Source organism: Anomaloglossus baeobatrachus, chromosome 5 (genome assembly GCF_048569485.1).
Source record: "Anomaloglossus baeobatrachus isolate aAnoBae1 chromosome 5, aAnoBae1.hap1, whole genome shotgun sequence".
In the NCBI taxonomy this organism is placed as follows: Eukaryota; Metazoa; Chordata; class Amphibia; order Anura; family Aromobatidae; genus Anomaloglossus; species Anomaloglossus baeobatrachus.
In genome coordinates this window covers 549,359,209-549,382,579 of record NC_134357.1, presented here as the reverse complement: position 1 = coordinate 549,382,579, position 23,371 = coordinate 549,359,209, and the positions used below count along the sequence as shown (strand labels likewise).

At 47.8% G+C, this 23,371-nt stretch overlaps 1 protein-coding gene across 1 annotated transcript in view; it reads left to right on the top strand.

The window, feature by feature from the left end:
* Positions 1–23,371, top strand: part of LOC142312966 (uncharacterized) — a 220,074-nt gene that overhangs the window by 159,399 nt on the left and 37,304 nt on the right. Inside the window, exon 26 of the mRNA XM_075351955.1 lies at positions 3,393–3,482. Within this exon, the coding sequence (XP_075208070.1) occupies positions 3,393–3,482 (90 nt within the window). The remainder of the gene's footprint in view (positions 1–3,392; positions 3,483–23,371) is intronic.

Genomic DNA, 23,371 nt, shown 5'->3' with positions numbered 1-23,371 from the left:
GATGACGTCGGACGCGTCATGCACCGTGGCTAGAGAAGAAGGAAGACGAAGATGGCCGAAAGAGGCGGTGCCTGCACCGGACAACGGAGACGCCCATCTGGCCAACCGAGTGACCGTTAGGTAAGTATTATAAAGTTTTTTATTTATTTTCTCACAGCATCCTGGGATCTTATATACAGCATGTTGGAATGCTGTATATAAGAGCCCGGTGGTGGTGGCCGCAGCTTATACGCCAAAAAAGTGGTGACAGGTTCACTTTAAGATAAGCGGCCACCAGAGGAGTCCATTATCTGCTGTCTGATAGAAAACACAAGAACAATTGGCAGCCCCATAGGACAAGAATGGTACTCAGACTGAGTGTAGTGCCCGGTCCCTGGGCAGCGCCCCTGCACGATTCGCTCTCATGTCGCGGGTGGGGGCGCCGTTCTGTTCACCTGCCCGGCAGACCCATGAGCCTCGTTGTCACCCCGGGGCCTTAAGCAGTCTCCCTCTTCCATGCCACACACAGGCCTTCTGGGAGTGTCCAAAGGGTGCGCGCTCGGCCACGTCCCCTTTCTTAAAGGGCCGGAGTCATAACCCAGAAGTGTACTTTGAGGACCGCAGTCTCCCTGTAGGTATTTCAGGCACTCCACCTTTATGCAACATTGCTCAGGCACCTCCTCTATCGGTACTGCGTTGCTAGTTCTCAGGTCCCGTACCCCTTACTGTTGTGCTGTTCCACAATGTTTAATGTTATATCTACTGTTATCAATGTCCTATATGATATATATGTTCATGCCTGTCCTTTGCTGCCATCTACTGATTAGGCCCTTCAGTTCCTCTGGTTCTTTTAGTCCAGCCTGTGGGAGTGTTTTTAGCCCTACATGTGACCTCACATCCTGCCTCACATCTAGTTTTTGACCAGTAGCAGCTCTAGGACAATCATCACAAGACTACAACAGTTACAGCCACTTGATCACTGTACTGCTGCACGTTTTTGTGCATGGAGGAAAAAATAAACCACCGTTGCTTCATCTCAGCGTGTGTACATTTGAATCCATCCATCCTGGAGCGCTCTGGTCATGTCTGCTTCACCTAGTGGAAACGAAGGTAAGACTCCTCACACCTCTACCCAACTACCTGCCTTAAATCATCTCTAAGAGGGGACAGAACAGTCAAAAACTTCCTTAGAGCCCAAATCAGTCACAAGACTCATTATCAGCCCAATACCCCGGCTACGGATCCCTAAGGACCTCGTATCCCTCTCTGTAATCTGCCTAGCAACAGGCCTCGTGCAGTAATCTGCCTGCAACAGTGCATGCCTGGACAAGCCTATGAGGAAGCTCTCCCATCTGCCACGTCCTAAGCCACCTCTGCCTGCATTGAAAAGGAACAGTTGAGGCACCTGCTGTTTCCCTCTTGCCATACCCCATCTATAGACTCCCAGTATATTATACCTCATCACTGCAGATTGCAAACCCCCAAGATTTGCTAAAAACACTTTGGAAATCTCATCAGGGAGTCCTTACGGAGCTGCACAGCGATTTTCGGACCCCTATTCAAAAGTTGAGTTTCTTAAAGAGACAGTACACCTTAAATCAAAATGGCCGAAAAAGACCTCGGACAGTTCCCCACTGCTGAAACAGAGCAAATGCAACCTGATACTGTCCATTATGAAGCCCAGGAGGCAGATCCCACGCTTCCAGCAGGCCAAGTTGTCTGACTAAGACGCTCTTCCAAACCAACGATAAAGGCCATTGAAAACTATCACACTATGAAAGATGAGCTATGTGAGCACCTGGAAGAACAGTTGGAACGAGTTACCTTTTACATGTCAAGACTTGAATCCTCAGCAGGTGATGCCGCATGCTTACAAGCCGCTATGGAACGGCTGAACACAGCTCAAGAAAGATACAAGAGACTGTCAAGAAGGTACATTACCTTTCTAAAAGACTCTAAAATTGACTAAGCTCTTTCAGACCTGAGCAAGGCAGAATCAGTGGACAGGGAAAGAGACGCTGAGGTGCAAGTCACCATAGACAAAGCAGAACACCGCATCTCTCACCAGCAACAAACCAGATCACACAGATCAACCTCATCTAAACATTCTTCTCAATCATCCGGATCATCATCCTCAAGAAGCTCAGCCCTGAGCGACAGAATACTAGAGGCCCGCATAAGAGCAGAGGAATCCAAGGTGAGACGCACCTTCACAGAAAGAGAAGGATAAGCTATGAGGGCAGAAGCCCTTGCAAGAGCGGAATCAGCAAAAGCCAAGAGGGCAGAAGCGGAAGCCCTTGCTAGAGCAGAAAAAGAAGTCAAGTGGGCAGAAGTGGAGGCTCGGATAAAGATCCTTCGGTCTCAGATGGAAGAGGAAGTTGCACTAGCTAAAGTAAGACTACTCAAGCAAGCATTGAGCCAAGGTCCTGATCCAATTTACTCGCCACCACTGGGAACAGACAATCCAGTTGATCGCACCAGAGACTATGTGCTGAATCAGTTACCTGCGCCAACTCCGGTTTGCAGTACCGTCCCAGCCGACAACACTGAAACCTCCAACTCAGCTCTACCAGTGCCAGTGCCGTCCACAGCACCCGAGCAAGGTAATAACAGTCATCAAGAGGTGCCTTATCAAACACAGTCACCACAGCAAGATGGTAATAAAGTGTTTCCTGACCCACCTCCACAGCTCAAGGAGCAGTCATCAGAATCTACAGAGGCTAAACCACAGCTCAACCCTGCAGCAACATCATTCTACTCGGGAGCATCTTACCCTTTTACTCCAGGCAGCCCATATGCCCCAGGGGCATCACGAGTCATCGTGGCAACAAGCGGTGAGAAATCGGATATGTCTGAGTTTGCCAGGTTCATGGTGAGCAGAGAGCTAATCAACACTAGTCTCACAAAATTTGATGATCGCACAGAGAGCTTCAGAGCCTGGAAAGCAACTTTCAAGGCAGCCATCGCCAATCTCAACCTAAGTGCAGAACAGGAGCTCAACCTCACGATCAAGTGATTGGGCCCAGGCTCTACAAACCATATCAAGAGCCTCAGAACTGTCCATGTGGGACAAGCAGAAGCAGGTCTTGCTCGTGCCTGGCAAAGACTGGAACACACCTTTGGCAGCGCAGAAGCAATAGAGAAAACCCTATTCAGGAGACTGCAGAATGTCCCAAAGATCAACCTTAAGGAAGTCAACAAGCTTCAAGACGTAAGTGATCTGCTTATGGAACTGGAGCTTGCCAAAAGAGATCCTCGTCTATCCGGGCTATGCTATCTGGATACAGCCCATGGAGTGAACCCAATCGTGGTGAAGCTGCCATACAGTCTGCAGGAGAAGTGGGCAACGTCAGTCTCAAGGTACAAAAGAGTGCATGACGTCACCTTTCCCCCCCATTTATTCACTTCTGCAGGTTCATCGACGAGCAGTCCCAGATGAGGAGTGACCCTAGCCTCGACTTCCTAGAGTTGAACACTGCAGCTGCAACTACATCATCGTCAAGGTATGAAGGTGCCATACACAAACGTAGAGGTGCTAAGAGCGCTGTGAGTGTTAGGAAGACTGAGCTACCATCACCTGCAACACCCTCAGATAAACAGTACACCACCTCATCGGGAGACAAGTCTTTCAATCGAGAATGTCCCATCCATAAAAAACCACACTCACTGAACAAGTGCAGAGGGTTTAGATCCAAAAGCTTACAGGAGCGCAAGAAAGTCCTCACCGAGCTTGGGGTATGTTTCAAATGCTGCGCATCACTGGAGCACATGGCCAAGGACTGTAAATCCATCATCAAGTGTGAGGAGTGTCATAGTGAAAAACACGCCTCAGCCATGCACCCTAACCCAGTCGCTAAAGACACACCGGCTGCAGTCACCACTGCTCCCACTCCAAGTCATGGCGGGGAGCCCAAGAATCAGACTGACACCACCACAGCCTTCTCCTAGTCAAGCTCAGAGGTATGTGAAGAGGGCCAAATGGAGAAATGTTGTGCCCAAATATGCCTAATCAAGGTTTATCTAGAGGGACATTCAGAAAAGGCAATAAAGGTGTATGCCATCATAGACGACCAAAGCAACTGGTCCCTTGCAGGATCCAAATTCTTAGAAGCCCTTGGAATTAAAGGACCGTCAGAACCCTACACCTTGAACACTTGCTCGGGTCGCATAGAAACTAGTGGCAGAAGAGCCCATGGATTCATCGCTTCTATCAACGGGAAGATCAAAATACCTCTATCAACACTCGTTGACTGTGACCAAATACTTAACCACAGGGATGAGATTCATACCACTGCACTTCGTTAAGCACACCTAAGCCACCTGATGTTATCCCACCCGAGGACAACAATGGAGAGATTCTACTCCTGCTTGGCAGAGACAATCTAAGGGTACACAAGGTGTGGCAGCAGTGTAATGGGCCTGACTATGCACCATATGCCCAGAGACTGGACTTGGGATGGGTAGTTATTGGAAATGTGTGCGATGATCAATCAGGAATTGACTCCTTCAAAACTTATATGCGTGGAGATGGGCGCACAACCTGCTTAAGGCCATTTCCTCATCACTATGGAGTAAAAGAGAAGTCTCCAGACTCCATACAGCCACCTGACATCGCTTCTTCTCTGCATATCGACAACTTGGGAAGATCAGTCTTTCACACAACCAAGGACGACGATAAAGGAGCCTTGTCAGTTGAGGTCAGAGAATTCATCAAAATAATGGACTGTGAGTTTTCTAAAGACAAAACCAACCACTGAGGCTCTAGAGAGCAAGCTCAGTCTAGATTTAGCTCTCATCAGCGTTCTATGAACAGCAAATCTGAAATGAGAGAACACATTGTCGCCTTTATGGACAGAATCTTCCGCAACAACCACGCAGAACCTGCTCCTTCCTTGAAGAAAAATGAAGAGTGCTGGTATTTGCCTTCATTTGGCGTATACCATCCTCTGAAACCCAATCAAATTAGGGTTGTCTTTGAGTCCAGTGCCAAACATCAAGGCGTATCCCTTAACGATGTTCTCCTCACAGGTCCCAACCTAATAAACAACTTGGTAGGAGTATTGCTGAAGTTCAGAAAAGAGCTTATCACCATCACTGCTGACATTGAACAGATGTTTCTGACTGTTTCCTAGTCAGAGAGGACCACCGGAACTTCCTCAGATTTCTGTGGTACAAGGACAATGACACCAATAAAGAGATGGTGGAATATCGTATGAGGGTCCACGTATTTGGAAACAGCCTGAAACATTATATCCCCCCAGCCTATATCATATTGCAATCAGGCTTCAGCAGTAGCTATTGTCTTTGATTTGGTGGGGGTTGCATATATATTGTTCTCCTCTGCAGGGTGCTTCCCTAGTACACAATCTCTGGAGACTGTGTCTAGGAACTTCTTTCTAACTAGTAGCTACAAGTAGCAAATGTTAAGGGGGTGGATCTAAGGAGAGGAGGTGGGAGATTCAGTCACATGTTTTTTAGTTTAGTTATGCTTTGTTGGGTGAAGGACTAGGACCTGTGCTGAGGCCAGCTCCGTTTTGCCCGTACATGGACGATTGGACATTGAGGATCAGCTGCCACACTGCTGGATTTAGGGAACGCATCTGAGGACTGTTGCATTCTCCTTGGCGTCGGATTGCCCCAGATCTGTTTCCTTTGTGTGGACTCTAAAGAACCATTTGGATATTGGATGTTTTATGCTCCCTGCCTCATTAAATCTTCTTGGATTGTTCATCGGTCTAGTGTCCCTTACTGCTCTGTCGCATACCCCGTCACACAGCCCTTCACCCGCAGTTGCAACTTATGGCCTCCGGAGAACCGCATTAGAGGGAGAGTATGAGTATGGAACAGACGCCAGAGACTTTGTTGCGAAAGAATTTTATGTAGATGATGGGCTCAAATCACTACCCACCAAAGAAGCAGCAATTGATTTGCTCAAGAGGACTCAAAGTATGCTGTCCCAGGCGAAACTCAGGTTACACAAAATTGCTTCAAACAGCCTGGCCGTAATGAGAGCCTTTAAGTCGGGTGATTACGCGAATCGGTTCAAGGACATTGACTTGGGGCTAGACACTCCACCTGTGCAGAGGAGCCTGGGCAACAGATGGGATCTTGCAGCTGACTCCTTCGGATTTCAACTAAGTTGCTCAGACAAGCCATTTACAAAACGTGGTGGCCTTTCTATAGTAAACAGCTTATTCGACCTCCTGGGTTTCGTAGCGCCTATCACTATACAAGGCAAATCCCTATTGAGACAACTCTCAGAAACCGTCAAGGACTGGGATAACCTACTCTCTGTCCTGACAAACAGCAAAATGGGAAGCTTGGAAACAGACCTTGTGTGGGTTGGACAACATCCACATCCCAAGATGCTACATCAAAACCTCACTCACCTCTAGCATAAAGAAGGAACTCCACATCTTCTCAGACGCCTTTGCAGAAGCCATAGCAGCGGTTGCTTACCTGAAGGTGACAGACCCCAATGGGCAAAACTACATTGGATTTGTGTTTGGCAAGGCTAAGCTGGCCCCGAAGCCCGACCATACCATTCCCAGACTGGAACTCTGTAGCACCCTGTTGGCAGTGGAAATTGCCGACTTCATACTACAAGAACTGTGTGTTTACATAGATCAGGTCCAATACTACACTTGACAGTAAGGTTGTTTTAGGTTACATCTACAATCAATCAAGACAATTTTATGTGTACCTCAGTAACCACATTGAAAGGATCAGGAGATTCTCCAAACCAGAACAATGGCATTATGTACCATCTGAACTGAATCCGGCAGATCACGCAACTAGACTTATGTCTAAAAGTTCTTTTTGCTAACTCTTCTTGGCTTACAGGTGCAGAGTTCCTGCTAAGACAGTCAGAGGAAGGTGTCCAGGAAGCCTTCAGCATCCTAGATCCAGACAACGATTCAGAAGTCTGAGCTGAAGTCAACACCCTGGTCACTAGTGCAGGAAAAACTTCCAACCTCTGTTACCAACGTTTTGAATGTTTCTCCAGCTGGATGAGACTCGTCAGGACTGTCGCAAGGTTAGTGTATATCGCCAGATGCTATAATAAGGATCTTGAAAATAAAGACTGTCATTGCTGGCATGTCTGCCACAAACCCCTTTCTGCTGAGGACATCTCCCATAGTGAGTTCCTCATAATTCGCCACCTCCAACAGAGTGAATTTGCCACAGAATGGTAGTGTTTATACAGCAAACAGCAGATTCCATTAAGAAGCCCTCTCGCCTCTCTGCACTACCGGAAAGTGAGAGGAAAACAGCTGCACCAAAAAATGGCTGACTTGCCTACAGACAGACTTTCTACAGAGCCACCTTTCACCTACGTTGGCCTAGACGTTTTCGGACCATGGAGGGTGTCCACGCGCAGAACTCGTGGTGGCCAAGCAAACAGTAAGCGGTGGGCTGTGTTATTCACCTGCATGAGTGTTCGAGCCATTCACATTGAGGTGTTAGAGTCCATGGACACCTCCAGCCCAATTAATGCCTTGAAAAGGTTTCTTGACATCAGAGGACCAGTAAAACAGCTGAGGTCTGACCGTGGAAGCCACTTCGTTGGTGCATATAGAGAACTGAACATTGACCCCTAGCCTATCCAAGATCAGCTGGCAGAGAAAGGTTGCACCTTGATCTTCAATTCCCCCTCACAGTACTCATATGGGAGGCTCCTGGGAGAGGATGATCGGGATCTCACGTAACATCTTGAACTCCATGCTAATGGACGTCAATTCCTCAAGACTCACACATGAGACTCTAGTCACCCTTCTAGCTCAAGTCTCAGCCATTATCAATTCAAGACCCTTGTGCCGGTGACCATGGATCCAGAAACACCAACCATATTGACTCCTGCCATTCTTATTACCCAAAAGACTGACAACGCAGTAATACCCAGCGGAGAGTTCACTCACGTGAACACTTATCAAAAACACTGGAAACTGGTTCACTACTTGGCTGACTACTTCTGGATCTGATGGAGGAAGGAATACCTTGCCATTCTTCAAGGAAGAAGGAAGTGGCGACATCCCAAGCTAAACCTCAAGGAATGAGACTAAGGGGTACTTTGCGACATCGGTAGCAAATGCTAGCGATGCCGAGCGCGATAGCCCCTGCCCCCGTCGCACATGCGATATGTAGTGCGAGCTGCTGTAGCTAACATTATCGCTACGGCAGCTTCACACACACATACTACCTGGTCGGTGACATCGCTGTGACTGCCGAAGAATCCCTCCTTCAAGGGGGAGGTGCGTTCGGCGTCACCGCGACGTCACTAAGCGGCCGGCCAATAGAAGCGGAGGGGCGGAGATGAGCGAGATGTAAACATCTCGCCCACCTTCTCCCTTCCGCATTGCCGGTGGACGGCGGGCGCAGGTAAGGAGATGTTTGTCGTTCCTGCGGCTTCACACACAGTGATGTGTGGAGCTGCAGAAACGACAAACAACATCGTACCTGTGGACGCACCGACATTATGAAGATGAACGACGTGACACAGATCAGCGATTTTTGACTGTTTCACGCTCGTTCATCTTCTCTCCTAGGCTTTACACATTGCGACGTCGTTACCGGCGCCGGATGTGCGCCACTTTCGATTTTACCCCGACGATATCGCAGTAGCGATGTCGCAACATGCAAAGTACCCCTTAGTCCTCATGAAAGACCAGACCACAGAAAGGACTGACTGGCCTATGAGACTGATTACTAGGATACTGACTAGCCAGGACGGCAACGTTCGGAAAGTGGAGCTGAAGGTCATCAGGAAAGGTGAGACGAAAACCTTTGCAAGGCCGATCCACAAACTGGTTCTGCTGTTGCCCATAGAGAGCGTCCCTACGAGATGAATGCTACCGGACCAGAACTTTGAGTTATTGTCAGTGATATGGACTTATGTTTTGATGTCGCATTTAACATGCTTTTCCTTGCAGGAGATTATTTAAATATATATATATATAATATATATATATATATATATATATATATATATATATATATATATATATATGTGTGTGTGTGTGACGCCCTGGCCTATCAGGACGTCACGGGGTATTGTGCAATCTGCCCTTTTGTACAGTATCCACCTCCTCCTTGGTTAAGGCTGCTTTCACACATCCGTTTTTTGCTGAGCGGCACATTACGGCGCTTTGCAGAATAAACACAACCGTTTTTTTTTCCGCCGGTGGCGTTTTTTCCCGTATAGACTTGCATTAGCGCCGTATTGTGCCGCATAGCCTTGCGTTGCGTCCGGTTTTTGCCGGATGTGGCATATTAAGCCCATACGGCCGGATGGAACGTTGCTTGGCACGTTTTTAACTGCGCATGCTCAGTATCAAGCCGCATCCGTCAAAAAACGGACGGGCCGCATGGAAAAACTTATGCAACAGATCCGTTTTTTTTTGCCGCATCCGTTGCATAGGTTTTTGAGCCGGATTGAGCCGCACTGCAAAAACCGGATGTGTGAAAGCAGCCTAAGGGTCCCTAACCTTTGCTGTTGCCAAGAACAAGCTAATCAAAATCCTAGGAACACTCTGCACCACACCCACCAGACACACCAGTGGATGGCCTGAGTGGAATAGGGTCACCCACTTGGGGGGGTTGGTTAAGGGGAGGTCAGGAGTAGAGCAGTGTAGTGTTGTAGGTGAAAGAGAGAGGAGGTCAGGAGCTGGGCTCCTTGAAACTACTAGGTGGCAGACGTTTGGCTGGACCCCGGTCGCAGGGGATCCTGACAAGGGGCACAGACTGTCGAGGAGGATAGCCGGCGGCCTTGTGCCATCACCGGGCAGGGGCCAGGACACGACGGGGTACGTTGACCCTAGGTCATGGAGTAGCTTCAGGCGTCCTGACAATTTACCCGACGAGGACGGAGCCTTCAAGATCCATTCTCCACCTGCTTCAAAATCGGGGTACTAGCGCAACAAGGGGGATAGGACTTTTCACACATACGGTCCAAAAAATCCCAAGCGTGAACCCTGAGAGCAAGCTCACCCAGTTAGCCATACTGGGGAGCGGGACCCGATTAGTTCTACACTAAAGGGACCACCTAGAAGACAAGGTGCCAAGGCAAAGGTCACAGACTAACAGGCATGGGATCCAGGCGTGCTCCCTCCCAGCGGCAGCGGTGTCCAGAACTTTGGTTTATCACAGTTGTCTGTGTCAGCGTTATTGGACTGAGTGAGTACACAAGTGACCCTTATTGTCCCAACGGCACATCCCTACCCACATCACCGAGTCCCCGAGGCATTTCCCCCTACCCGTGGAGGGGTTAAACAACTGGCTGCCCACACCATCGCCACTGGGTACTCTCAACCTTAAATTTGAGTGGCCGCACGACCCCCGGGTACGGACCCCTCGAGCCACCATGGATCCAGATACGAGCAGCCCGGCTGCTGGCGTGGGGGCGGCACACACACATACATTTTTTTATATATATATATATAATATATATATATATATATATATATATATATATATATAAAATATACAGTGCCTACAAGTAGTATTCAACCCCCTGCAGATTTAGCAGGTTTGCACATTCGGAATTAACTTGGCATTGTGACATTTGGACTGTAGATCAGCCTGGAAGTGTGAAATGCACTGCAGCAAAAAAAGAATGTTTCTTTTCTTTTTTTTTTTTTTTTAAATTGTGAAAAGTTTATTCAGAGGGTCATTTATTATTCAACCCCTCAAACCACAAGAATTCTGTTTGGTTCCCCTAAAGTATTAAGAAGTATTTCAGGCACAAAGAACAATGAGCTTCACATGTTTGGATAAATTATCTCTTTTTCCAACCTTTTCTGACTAATTAAGACCCTCCCCAAACTTGTGAACAGCACTCATACTTGGTCAACATGGGAAAGACAAAGGAGCATTCCAAGGCCATCAGAGAAAAGATCGTGGAGGGTCACAAGGCTGGCAAGGGGTACAAAACCCTTTCCAAGGAATTGGGCCTACCTGTCTCCACTGTTGGGAGCATCATCCGGAAGTGGAAGGCTTATGGAACTACTGTTAGCCTTCCACGGCCTGGACAGCCTTTGAAAGTTTCCACCCGTGCCGAGGACAGGCTTGTCCGAAGTCAAGGCTAACCCAAGGACAACAAGGAAGGAGCTCCGGGAAGATCTCATGGCAGTGGGGACATTGGTTTCAGTCAATACCATAAGTAACGTACTCCACCGCAATGGTTTCCGTTCCAGACGAGCCCGTAAGGTACCTTTACTTTCAAAGCGTCATGTCAAGGCTCGTCTACAGTTTGCTCATGATCACTTGGAGGACTCTGAGACAGACTGGTTCAAGGTTCTCTGGTCTGATGAGACCAAGATCGAGATCTTTGGTGCCAACCACACACGTGACATTTGGAGACTGGATGGCACTGCATACGACCCCAAGAATACCATCCCTACAGTCAAGCATGGTGGTGGCAGCATCATGCTGTGGGGCTGTTTCTCAGCCAAGGGGCCTGGCCATCTGGTCCGCATCCATGGGAAGATGGATAGCACGGCCTACCTGGAGATTTTGGCCAAGAACCTCCGCTACTCCATCAAGAATCTTAAGATGGGTCGTCATTTCATCTTCCAACAAGACAACGACCCAAAGCACACAGCCAAGAAAACCAAGGCCTGGTTCAAGAGGGAAAAAAATCAAGGTGTTGCAGTGGCCTAATCAGTCTCCTGACCTTAACCCACTTGAAAACTTGTGGAAGGAGCTCAAGATTAAAGTCCACATGAGACACCCAAAGAACCTAGATAACTTGGAAAAGATCTGCATTGAGGAGTGGGCCAAGATAACTCCAGAGACCTGTGCCGGCCTGATCAGGTGTTATAAAAGATGATTATTAGCTGTAATTGCAAACAAGGGTTATTCCACAAAATATTAAACCTAGGGGTTGAATAATAATTGACCCACACTTTTATGTTGAAAATGTATTAAAATTTAACTGAGCAACATAACTTGTTGGTTTGTAAGATTTATGCATCTGTTAATAAATCCTGCTCTTGTTTGAAGTTTGCAGGCTCTAACTTATTTGCATCTTATCAAACCTGCTAAATCTGCAGGGGGTTGAAGACTACTTGTAGGCACTGTATATTATGGACTCAAAAGTGAATTTTCAGTGGGGGAGTGTGCTGTTCCACCATGTTTAATGTTATATCCACTGTTATTAATGTCTTATATATATGTTCATGCTTGTCCTTTGCTGCCATCTACTGGTTAGGCCCTTCTGTTCCCCTGGTTCTTTTAGTCCAGCCTGTGGGAGTGTTTTTAGCCCTACATGTGACCTCACATCCTGCCTCGATCTTAGTTTCATTTTTAGTCAGTGCATTTGTGAGGAGCACATCTATTTCTCCTTTGGTCATAAGAAAGCAAAGTTTTTACCAGTAGCAGCTCTAGGACAATCATCTCCAGACTACCACAGTTACAGCCACTTGATCACTGTACTGTTGCACATTTTTGTTCATGGAGGAAAAAATAAACCACCGTTGCTTCACCTCAGCGTGTGTACATTTGAAACCATCCATCCTGGAGCGCTCTGGTCATGTCTGCTTCACCTAGTGGAAACGAAGGTAAGACTCCTCACAACTCTACCCAACTACCTTCCTTCAATCGCCTCTAAGTGGGGACAGAACAACTGTGTCTAGTCTTGCGTCACATTTCTTAGTACTAGTTACCTGTACCCACTAATCTGTGTCTCTTCCTAGTGCCTGCTGCTACCACCATCTCTTTGCTGCCCCGTCTGAGCCACCACCTACATGCTGCGATGTCCAGGATAATATGTCCTGTTGCCATGTCTGTGATTCCTCGCCCGTGCCGTTATATATGTTTACATCTGTACAGGACTTGAGTGGATCTCCTGTCCGTAAGAGTCGATACCACTGGTCTTGGCAGTCATGCATATAGACCCTCTAGGACTGCATCAGATAGTCCCTGTATAGGGCTTAGCTCCTGGTTAGCTTCTACAGTGTAGTCCGCTGTACAGTCCAGTGTGTCCACTCCTGGACGCTCGCCACTACTTGGCGACCACAACACTCAGCATGTGTATTACTGCTCAATTCCAAGAAGTGCCACATTCTGCCATTTAGAAGAGTTGATATAGGGGTTGTTCTTAGGTATCCTTTATACTATTTATGTACTATAGATTTGAGTACCTACAAATTATGTTCTCCTCCTTGGCTAAAAATATTTCTTTAAATTGCTAAGAGGACTATTGTTACTCCCTATGTAAAATATGTAGTGTGACCACTGTTTCATAGCCCGTCCTATGAAACACTGGTGGCACCAGCTTCATACCATCAGCGAAAAGCAACTTGTGTCCCTTTAAAAAAAAAAAAAAAAAAAAAAAAAAAGAAGGTTTTGCCCCATTTAACCTAATCAGGCGGTATGAGAAAAAAAAATTACAGGCAGTGGCTGATCGTCCCCTTACCCTGACTTTGGTCACAGTGGGGGTGCTCTTGGGAACAGTTGACCCAGTTCTCACTCTGGCAAACCACTACCCCTTGGTGCCTGTGTTGGTGCTACATATGAATCTTCCTATGTGTTGCTGTGCTGGCTATGCATGTCAACAGTCCAGGTCTGATCAGTGGACTCCTCATCGACCACCTCATCCTCCTTCCCACTTGAGATTGTAGGCTGACCTGATGGCAACTGTGTCTCATCATCATCAGTCTCCACCTCTGGAGAAAATAAGTCATGTTCATCAAACTGTTTTTTTTTTCTGGACGTAGCTTCTCAATTACTTGCGCATCAACACATGCCACCTCCTCACGTCCCTCTTCCATGCTGCACACTGAGAGGCCAGAGCCAACCAAAGGATACGTACAAAATAGATTCTTACAGTGGCCAAGCTTGAGGTCATATGTCTCCTGTGACTGCTGAAGGGGGGAGGAAGGAGGACCAGGTTGAGGATTGGATGGGCCAGCCTTCTGTGTATCCATAGTAGACTGTGTGGTCGTGGAAGATTGGTTGCTGTTTGAAAAATGCGAAGAGGCCTTGTATTCCATGCAAGACAGAATCTGCTCTGGCTCTTCTGGCTTCCACGCACTTTACGTTTCAAACCAGGAAATTTAGCAAAGAACATAGTGGATACATCAAGCTTCTTCTAACCTGACACGGACTCAGTGCCGTGTCGCCCACCACTGACAACACCACGCCCACATCCCTGTCCCTTAACAACTGCTTTTTTGTAATTTTGGGTTTTGCTGACATATTTGCAGATGTTGATAGCCCAAGCCAAGCAAACTTTGACCCCAAAAATATTGTGGAGAAAGTACAAGTGAGTACTTTGTACCAGGCAGCACGAAATGGCAAAGTTCTGCTTTGTATTTGCAAAGGCCACTAACAACGTATGAATGTGGCTGATGAGTCGACCATCAGGGTTTTCGATAGGGGGGTGCTCTGGTGCCGGGACTACGGATACTTTACTCACGATGGGGTTATCACAGGTGGTCGGTCCCGGCTTCGTGCTCTGGACGCTCACTCTGCGGCTGTGGAATGGGGTACAGGGATGATTTTGGGGATATATGTGACGCCACCTGTGGTGTCTGGTAAGCGGGATACACCAGCGCTGCCCGCGGCCGACCTCTGAGGCGATGGTGAAGGCAGCTTAAGATCTCTCAGCTCCCCACAGGTGGAGCTATTTTACCTCAGGGCGGCGGGTCGCTGACCAGGAGGGAGGCGACCGAGCGGTGATGGCTGCCTTCTTCTCTGACGTCGCAGGGTCGTGTCGAACGGCGGAGAGACGACACACCGAGTCCACATCAGCTTAAACAAGTCCTTTTTACTGGCATCTGGTTTGTTTTGCACAGTACACAGCAGAAACAGTTCGGTTACCAGAAGGCCAATGGTCACAGGTTTCGGAGGAGATTTAGTGACAGAGTCTCTGTCTGAGGTAACCTTTCTATGTCTCTTTCTCGGTCCCTGCTCTGAGGGCTCTGTGACTCCCTCTTTAACCCACTCGTTAGTCTCATCACTGCTTTTCCCAGGGGTCTGATGCTGCACGGTTTCTTTATCTATCCCGCAACAGCGTCGTGAACTCAGCTTGGGGTTAGTAGTCAGACTCTTGATGGGTACTGGGATTCCTCTTTAAGATCCCAGGTTAATGGTCAATGGTTTGGGGATAAACCTGACAAACCTCCTCGGTTCCGTTATACCGGTGTCGACCTGAACTCTTCAGCCGCCTCTCGCCAGACCTAAAGCATCCCCTTTCTGTCTGGGTTACCCCTTTTCCTGTGTCTTTCTTTTCTTTTGGGGTACCCTCGCTCAGGACGTCGGGCCTATGTTATTTCTAGCCCTTCTTTCAGTCATCAATTTACTCTCGTCTCTTCTCGTCACTCCTTACTGACTGACTGTTAACTGACTAACTTTCACTCAGTCGTCCTGTCAATCACGTCGCGTCTCACGCTCAGCTAGGCTCCACCCCCTTATGGACCTACTATATAAACAGTCCGAGGAATATGAAGGTAGGGGCTGCTGAGTCAATGTTACTCAATCTAATATAAGACTCTGCATTTCTTCTCTCTTTCACCTGTAACCAAAGAGCACTGCACCTTGCTGTTAAGGTGCTGTATTCCCCTGTAGTGCCTAACCACAGGGGCGCCACACAGACAGCACAAGTCAGGCTGTGAAACCCTAAATATTGTGGAAACAGGAATGGTGCGTTTACTGTATCAAGCAGCACAAAATGGTAGAGTCCTGCTTTGTAATTATTTGCAAAAGCCACTAGCAACGTATTAATGTGGGTGATCCGGATGCCACAAGGCAGGCTGTGAACCCCTAAATATTGTGGAAACAGGTCCCGATTCCCTACCTAATCCACAATCCCACCTCCCTGCTGTGACTTTTTTCAGTGCTATTAGCTCTTAAAAGAGCTATTGTATTCTGGTTTCTGGACGGTACAATGGAGGTAGTGACACACACTTCTTTAAACACTCTCCCTACTCGGAAATCTGTCCCTATGAATGCTACACTGACCTATGCTGCAGGCAGCTCTGAAAAGGGGCTTTTTGTGTTAAGAGGCCTACACTCTGCCTAGCAGCTGCTCGCTCTATTCCTATGCTGATACAAAGCAGGCTCCGGATGCAATATGCGCCAAATGACGGCGGAAGGTCATTTATAGACACTAGGGTGACCGCAAAAAATCGGTCGGAATTTTGTCCGTCTGGACCCCACAAAACGATTCCCCTTTCCAGATATTGAGATAGCCAAAATTTGAGCTCGATCAAACGACGATAACCCGTGCCGCTCGTCGCTCAAAGTTTGAAAAAAATCCAAATTTTTGGCCAAAAAGCTGACATTTGGAGCCATAACTCCAGAACGGTAAATAATAAAAACACGCTTAATATCTCAAAAGAAAGCTAATGTTGTTCTTCAAAATTTATATTTTATACATAATTGTTGTTATTTTAAGTCAAACTGAGTTACAACAGCTTTTAGCCCCAAGAACGTGACCTGGTACCACTAGGAGCATACTTCGTATATTTTGTTATTAAGTGATACATTTTGTTTTTTTTGGTATATTTTTGAGTTTAAAGTAGAAATATAACAAAAAAACAAGTAATACTGATAAGTCTAATGACATTTTTTATTTTAAAATATAAAAATGAGGTATATAATACATACAAAACAGACACAGAAAAGATACAGACGTAGTACCTACATGAGTTGATAATTTTACATAGTTATCTAATCTATTCTAGAGCTTTTGTTAAAGTAGTTTTTGAAACGTCAGAATATAATGCTCGGCAATTGCTTACAACTTGCAGGACATATTGCTTTTGTTCATCTTTTGTCAGAAGGTCGTTAAAGTCGGTTATTAATTTAACACCACGCTCAGCCATATCATTAACTACTTTTAATGTTTTGACAATTTTCTTTTTTTTTTTCCAATTTAAAATTTTATTGATTTTCAAAGGAATACAAAATTAAGACACTTATCCATGTTATATCAATGATGCAAATCAATAGTCAATACAACACCAAGCCTTCATGGGTTTGGGAATAATCCATGGATAGTAAAAATGGTACAAAGATAATCATTTAAGACCTTAAATAATGGTAAAACAACAAAAGGAGGTAAAGGCATAGGATCCAGAGAAGAAGGATTAGGTCAGAAAAGGAGAAGAAGAGACAAAAAGGAGAATGAGAGTAGGGTGAGGCGACCGGGACTGATACCATGCTTATAGAACTAAGATTTGTTGAAAGTGTGACATAAGCTGATCGACAAGTAAGAAACCAGAGTGTCCCCGATTCGGAGGTTAGATCAGGTCCAGAAATTTTTTACTAGATAGGAAAGTTTCCCACTGGAACCACTTGGTGGCTGTCTCAACTGTTTGCCCACGTGACTGGGCCATCACCCTTTCCATGCGGTGGATCACATTTACCTCAGTTACCCATTCGTCGAACGTCGGAGGGTTAGAGTCTTTCCAACGCCGAGGAATCACTGTCTTAGCGGCCTGAAGGAGGTGACCCAAGATAGATTTCTTAAAAACCTTTTCCGCTATATTACAAATATACAATAAAACTGCCTCCGGGCGGCTGGGGACTACGATCCCCGTGGCCTCTCGTATAGCTGCCAGTACTTTGTTCCAAAAGGCCGACAGGCCCGAGCAATGCCACCAGATGTGGGACATGGTGCCACCTTGGGCTCCACATCGCCAGCAAGTGTCAGGTATTTCGGGGCACCATGCATGGAGGGTCGCCGGCACCCTGTACCACCTGGAGAGTATTTTATAGCTGGTTTCTTGCATCCTGGTGGCAACCACGGACCTGTGGGTCAGGCGGAAACAACGCTTCCATTGACTCTCAGAGATCATTTGATTAAGCTCTGACTCCCATGCTTTACAAAAGCGAGGAGGTGACGCCTCTGCTGCATTCGTCATAATCCTATATACTTTTGAAATTGCATGGCGCGTAACAGAGGGGCCAATGCACAGGTCCTCAAAGGGCGTTTGGGGTAATGGATGAGCTACGACAGTATCTTGTGAGGTCAAGAAGTGTTTGAGTTGGGCATATTCGAAATGGAATCGCAGTTTGAAATTAAGGCTCTCTGTCAACTCTCGTAGTGGGAGGAGGGACCCCCTTGGGGCCACCCGATTTAGTCTCAAAGGATTCAGTTTCGTGCTGCCCAGAAAATTGTTTGATGATGCTCCCGGCAAAAACTCCGGGTTATCGGTCAGTGGCATAAGGGGCCCTCTAGGCCGGATCAGGAGACTGTGTAATGACACAGAGTGGACCGTTTTCAATGTTTGTTTAGTACTATATGACATCTCAATCTTATGCTTGGTGAGGGACGGCCAGGTCCATGGCAACGTCAGTAATGATAAGGGGCACAGACTCTGTGCCAGGCTAACCCAAAGCTTCGAACCGGAGTTATGCAAAAAGTCAAGGACCCTGGCGTGGGCGGCTGCCAGGTAGTACCTTCTGCAGTCGGGTAATCCTGTTCCCCCCGCTCCCTTAGTCCTAGTCAGGATGCCACCCCCTATACGGGCACGCTTTCCCGACCAGACAAAGCGACCGAGTAAGCGTTGCATCCTGGCCCAGTAGGTCGCCGGAACATAGACCGGGACCGTCTGTATCAAATATAACAGTCTTGGCAGAGCCGTCATTCTAAGTGCACTAATCCTGCCAAACCATGAGAGGGTGCCCCTATGCCACAGAGCGAAATCCCCCTCGAGCCGTGCCAGGAAACTTTGGTAGTTTAGTTGAAAGAGTTTAGACAAGTCAGAGGGGATTTTGATGCCTAAATATCCAATACTACCATGAGGTGGCCATCTGAAAGGAAAGTTTGGCTTTATAACATTCACAGTTGATTGGGGTAAGGATATATTTAGGGCCTCTGATTTATCAAAATTGATTTTAAAATTGGACCATTTGCTAAAACGGTCCAACACCTTCATTAAAGACGGGAGGGATGTAGTGGGGTTACACAGGTATAAGAGAAGATCGTCAGCGAAGGCAGCGCACTTATGCTCCCGGCCGGCGATCTTGATGCCCTGTATGTCCGGGTCCGCCCGGATGGCCGACAACAAATGCTCCATAACTAGAACATATAGTAGCGGTGACAGGGGACATCCCTGCCGTGTCCCGTTTCGAATGGAGAAGGGTCTCGACAGAGTGCCATTAATCTTAAGGTGGGCAGTCGGAGAATTATATAAAGACATAATTTTAGACGAAAAAACCGGTCCCAGGCCTATATGTTCTAGGGTCTGAGAAAGTGACTGCCAGGAGACTCTGTCGAAAGCCTTCTCAGCATCCAAAGACAGCAACATCAAGGGGAGTTTTTTAGTGTGTGCGTGATGAATTAAATCCAGAGTTTTTATGGTGTTGTCCCTTGCCTCTCTTCCAGGGACAAACCCGACCTGCTCCAGGTGGATCAGATCAGGGAGTAGGGGGCCGAGTCTATTTGCCAAAAGCTTGGCATAGATTTTTAAATCTACATTAAGGAGCGATATCGGTCTAAAGCTACTACACGCCATGGGGTCTTTACCGGCTTTACGGAGCAATGAAATATGAGCCGTGGTGGACTGGGGCGGAAAGGGGACAGATTCCGAGATTGAGTTAAAGGAAAGGAGCATTAAGGGCGCTAATTGTTCTGCAAAGGATTTATAGAATTTAGCAGGGAGCCCGTCAGGGCCAGGGCTTTTGTTGCCAGGAGTGTCACGAATCACCGCCAATAAATCCTCCAGTAGAAACGGGCTCTCCAAGTTATTGATCACAGAACTATCGAGACATCTAAAAGGTGAGGGCATTGAAGGACACCCATTCCCTGACTCAGAGGGTTCAGCAGGTATATTATATAACTTGGAATAATATTTGTGAAATGTGTTTGAGATGTCTGGGGTGGCGTAGAGAAGTTCGTCGCGTGAATTCTTAATGCAGGGGATGAGGGTATGTGCTCTCTCCTCCCTCAGCGCGTTTGCCAACAGTTTACCGGGTTTATCCCCAAACTCATAAAACCTCCCCCTTCCCACCTGCATTAGACGTTGATACGAGGAATCAAGCAATTTCTTAACCTCGAACCTGGCTTGTAAGAGGGCTTGTAAATTTGTGGCCGATAAGGCTCGCTTGTGGATGAGCTCTAGTTCAGAGACCCTATGTAGGGCTTTTACTATATCCTGGGCCTTCCCTTTCTTGATTCGGGACCCATGCTTAATAAAAATACCTCGTAGGACACATTTCAATGCTTCCCACTTATAAGTGGGGGCTGTGTCATCCGCCGAGTGGTCTTTCATGAACCCCACAATAGAGGTCTGGACATCAGAAACACAAAGCTCATCCAGTAGCAACGACTCATTCAGCCGCCATGACCCCCTAGGGGTCGAAAGAGAGGGGATCTCGATCGTGCAATAAACCGGTGCATGATCTGACCACAATATGTTATCCATTATTGTGTGTCGGACCCAGGGGAGCGCGTTGTGCTGTATTAGTATGTAATCAAGACGACTATAGGAATCCTGGATGTGGGAATAGAAACTATAGTCTCTATCCGATGGGTGCTGTATTCTCCAGGTGTCGAACAATTGAATGCGCAATAACGCTTTTTTAATACGCTTAATGGTAGTGTATGCAATGCTAGATTTCCCCTTTGAGTTATCTAAGGTAGGATCTAGGGTGACATTAAGGTCACCGCACAAAATCACCGTGCCCTGTATCAGGGGAATTGCGACGTCGATTAAACGGGAAATAAAAGTGTCCTGTCTTTGATTTGGGGCGTATGCATTAATTATTGTGAAGATATGGGTCCCCACCCTCAGCGAGAGGATTATGTATCTTCCCAGACTATCTGTCGTGCACTTTAGGATCTGATGTGGGAGGGATTTATGGATGGCTATCGCCACCCCTTTAGAGCGGGATTCAGGGTTGTCCGAGGACACCCACGTCCGGTAATATTTATTTTTAAGGGCAGGGGCATGCCCTTGTTTGAAGTGTGTCTCCTGGAGACACGCTATTCTCACCTTCCTTTTATGAAGATGATACAGTATCTGTGACCTTTTCTCCGGGACATTGAGGCCTCTGGTGTTGAAAGAAGCGATGGTTAGGTCTGCCATCTATATAAAAAAAATAAGATATTAGAAATATATAAGAAAGAGAGTCGCGCATGATCGTCCCAGCCGCAGAAGTTAGAGGGAAAAAAAGATTCAGGGGATACACAATGTAACAGGTAAGGAAGGAAGAGGACAAGAAGAACAACAGGCAAAAAAAGCCTATCACAACAGACTAAATCTGAACAACCGTTCCTAGGGAACATATCCGCCTCATCTAGGCAGGACAGGGGATCCCAACCTATTTGGGGATAAAGGATGTCAGACATAACCGAGCTAAGCTCCATATAAACTCAAATACATTAGAGATAACCATAAGCACCGGTAGAAGTGACAAATGCTTGTGTAATATGGGCTATGAATCGACTGGAATGTAACATGCGGAAGTCCAGTAACCAAAAATACTGTAAAAAGTAGGTCATATGGACGTATCCAGCTATTGGTTTCCAGCTATTAGTTTCCTCCACATTGGTTACCGCAAACGGCCACCCCTGCGGCCCCTTTCTCCTCTTGGAGGTAGCCCCCTGTTGGACTCGAAAGGGGGAGAAGGTCTGGAAGAGACCAATCGTTCCCTGGGCACCCAAGGCTGGAGTAGGGTGGTTGGCCATGCTGCAATAGAGATTGTAGGCAAATTCAGACTGTCAGTAAAAGCCGGGAGGTCTTCTGGGGAACGTAGGACCATCCATCGGGAGTCCTTCTGCACCGAGAGGGAAAATGGGAATCCCCACCGGAACGGTAGACCCCTCTCCTTCAGGACATCAAGAAGGGGTTTAAGAGTCGCACGTTGGGCTAGAGTGTGTCGTGAGAGGTCAGGCATTATGCGGATGGTATAGCCATTGTAGAACAGATTCTTCTTCCTCCTGGCTGCTTGTAGAATGGCCTCTTTGATAGCGAAAAAATGAACTCTGCATACAATGTCTCTCGGGCGGGAGTCATTTGGATCTGGTGGGCGTAAAGCCCTGTGGGCTCTATCAAGTTCAAGGGTAGCTCCCGGTGGTCTCTTCAGCAGGTCGTTAAAAATGACACGGAGAGCAGCGGGAATATCAGGGGCAGCAATAGATTCCGGGAGCCCTCTAACTCGCAAATTATTACGTCTATTTCTGTTTTCTAGGTCATCCACATGTTGTTGAAGGGTAAATAATTGCTTGGCTTGGTTTTCTACAGTCTCTTGAATAGATTGAATAGACATCTGAGAGTTTGATTGTTGCTCCTCCAGGGTGTCAACTCTGTTAGTAAGTGATGAGAGATCCTGCCGCAGCTGGATAAATTCCTGCTTACACTCCGCCACTACTTGATTGGCTAGTGCTGCGATGTCTTTCTTGGTGGGGATTGCTTGCAACAAAGCCCTCAGATCTGCCAGGGTTGCCGGGCGGTCCTCGTCTCTTGAGGTAGTAGCGTGAGGAATAGTGGGGTATGTATAAAAAGAATCTTGCAAGGCTGGATCATAAGTTAGCGTTTGTGGGTTTTGGGGATTCTTTATATTGTCCCAAACTTGTGGCAGAGATGTATGACAAATTGGTGGCGACCCCCGCACCCTGGGGCCCCCAGTCACGGGGAGCAAAGGGCCCCCATCCAGGTCCCTGCCTGCGGCAGGTGGGCTCTCTGCCCAGGAGGATCCGGTGGACCACCGATCCGGGGATGGAGGGGGTATTTCCCTCTGGGGTATCCCCCAGGACTCATTGGCAGCTACACACAGGTCATGGGTTCCTCCTCTATCTCCAGGTCCTCCTGGGGGACGTGTGGCTCCCAAGAAGAGGCTGTTGTCGCTGCCCCCCCCTCTGGCTCTGGCCCCACTTCCCAACTCTCCCTGGAGCCCCCGCACCTGGACCTTGCAGGACAACAGGTCACCAGCACCTGCTCCCATTCTCCTCTCACCTCCGATCGCTGTGTCTGTGTGTGGGAACGGGCCTGCTGGTGCCTGCGGTACAGTTTCTCCCTGCTGCGCCTGTGTCTTCTGTGCTAGGGCTCGCAGCGGTGACTCATCTTCTGAGCCTGAGGACACGTGCGCCTCGCACGCCGCTCTTCCTCCGGCTCCATCGGTGTCAGCCACAGGCAGGATGGCAGGGCTTCTTGGCTCCATCAGTAGCGTCTTGGCGGGCGAGGTAAGTGAAGCTGCGCTCGCGGTCGGCCCGGCCTCCAGCCCTGCTAGCGTCTCCTGGTCGCGGCCGCCATCTTGGCATGGCGCCGCCGGCGGCACCGCATCGGCCGTTGTGGGGGATCCACCCGCTCCCGCCGCCTTCATGATTCCCTTGGGGGGTCTTCCCGGGTCGTGGGTGGCCTCTGCCGTTTCCTTTCTCACCTGGTACTCCTGGCTCGTCGCCCCTCCGAGCACCGGGGTGGCGTTGCCTTCCAGTCCTGCAGGC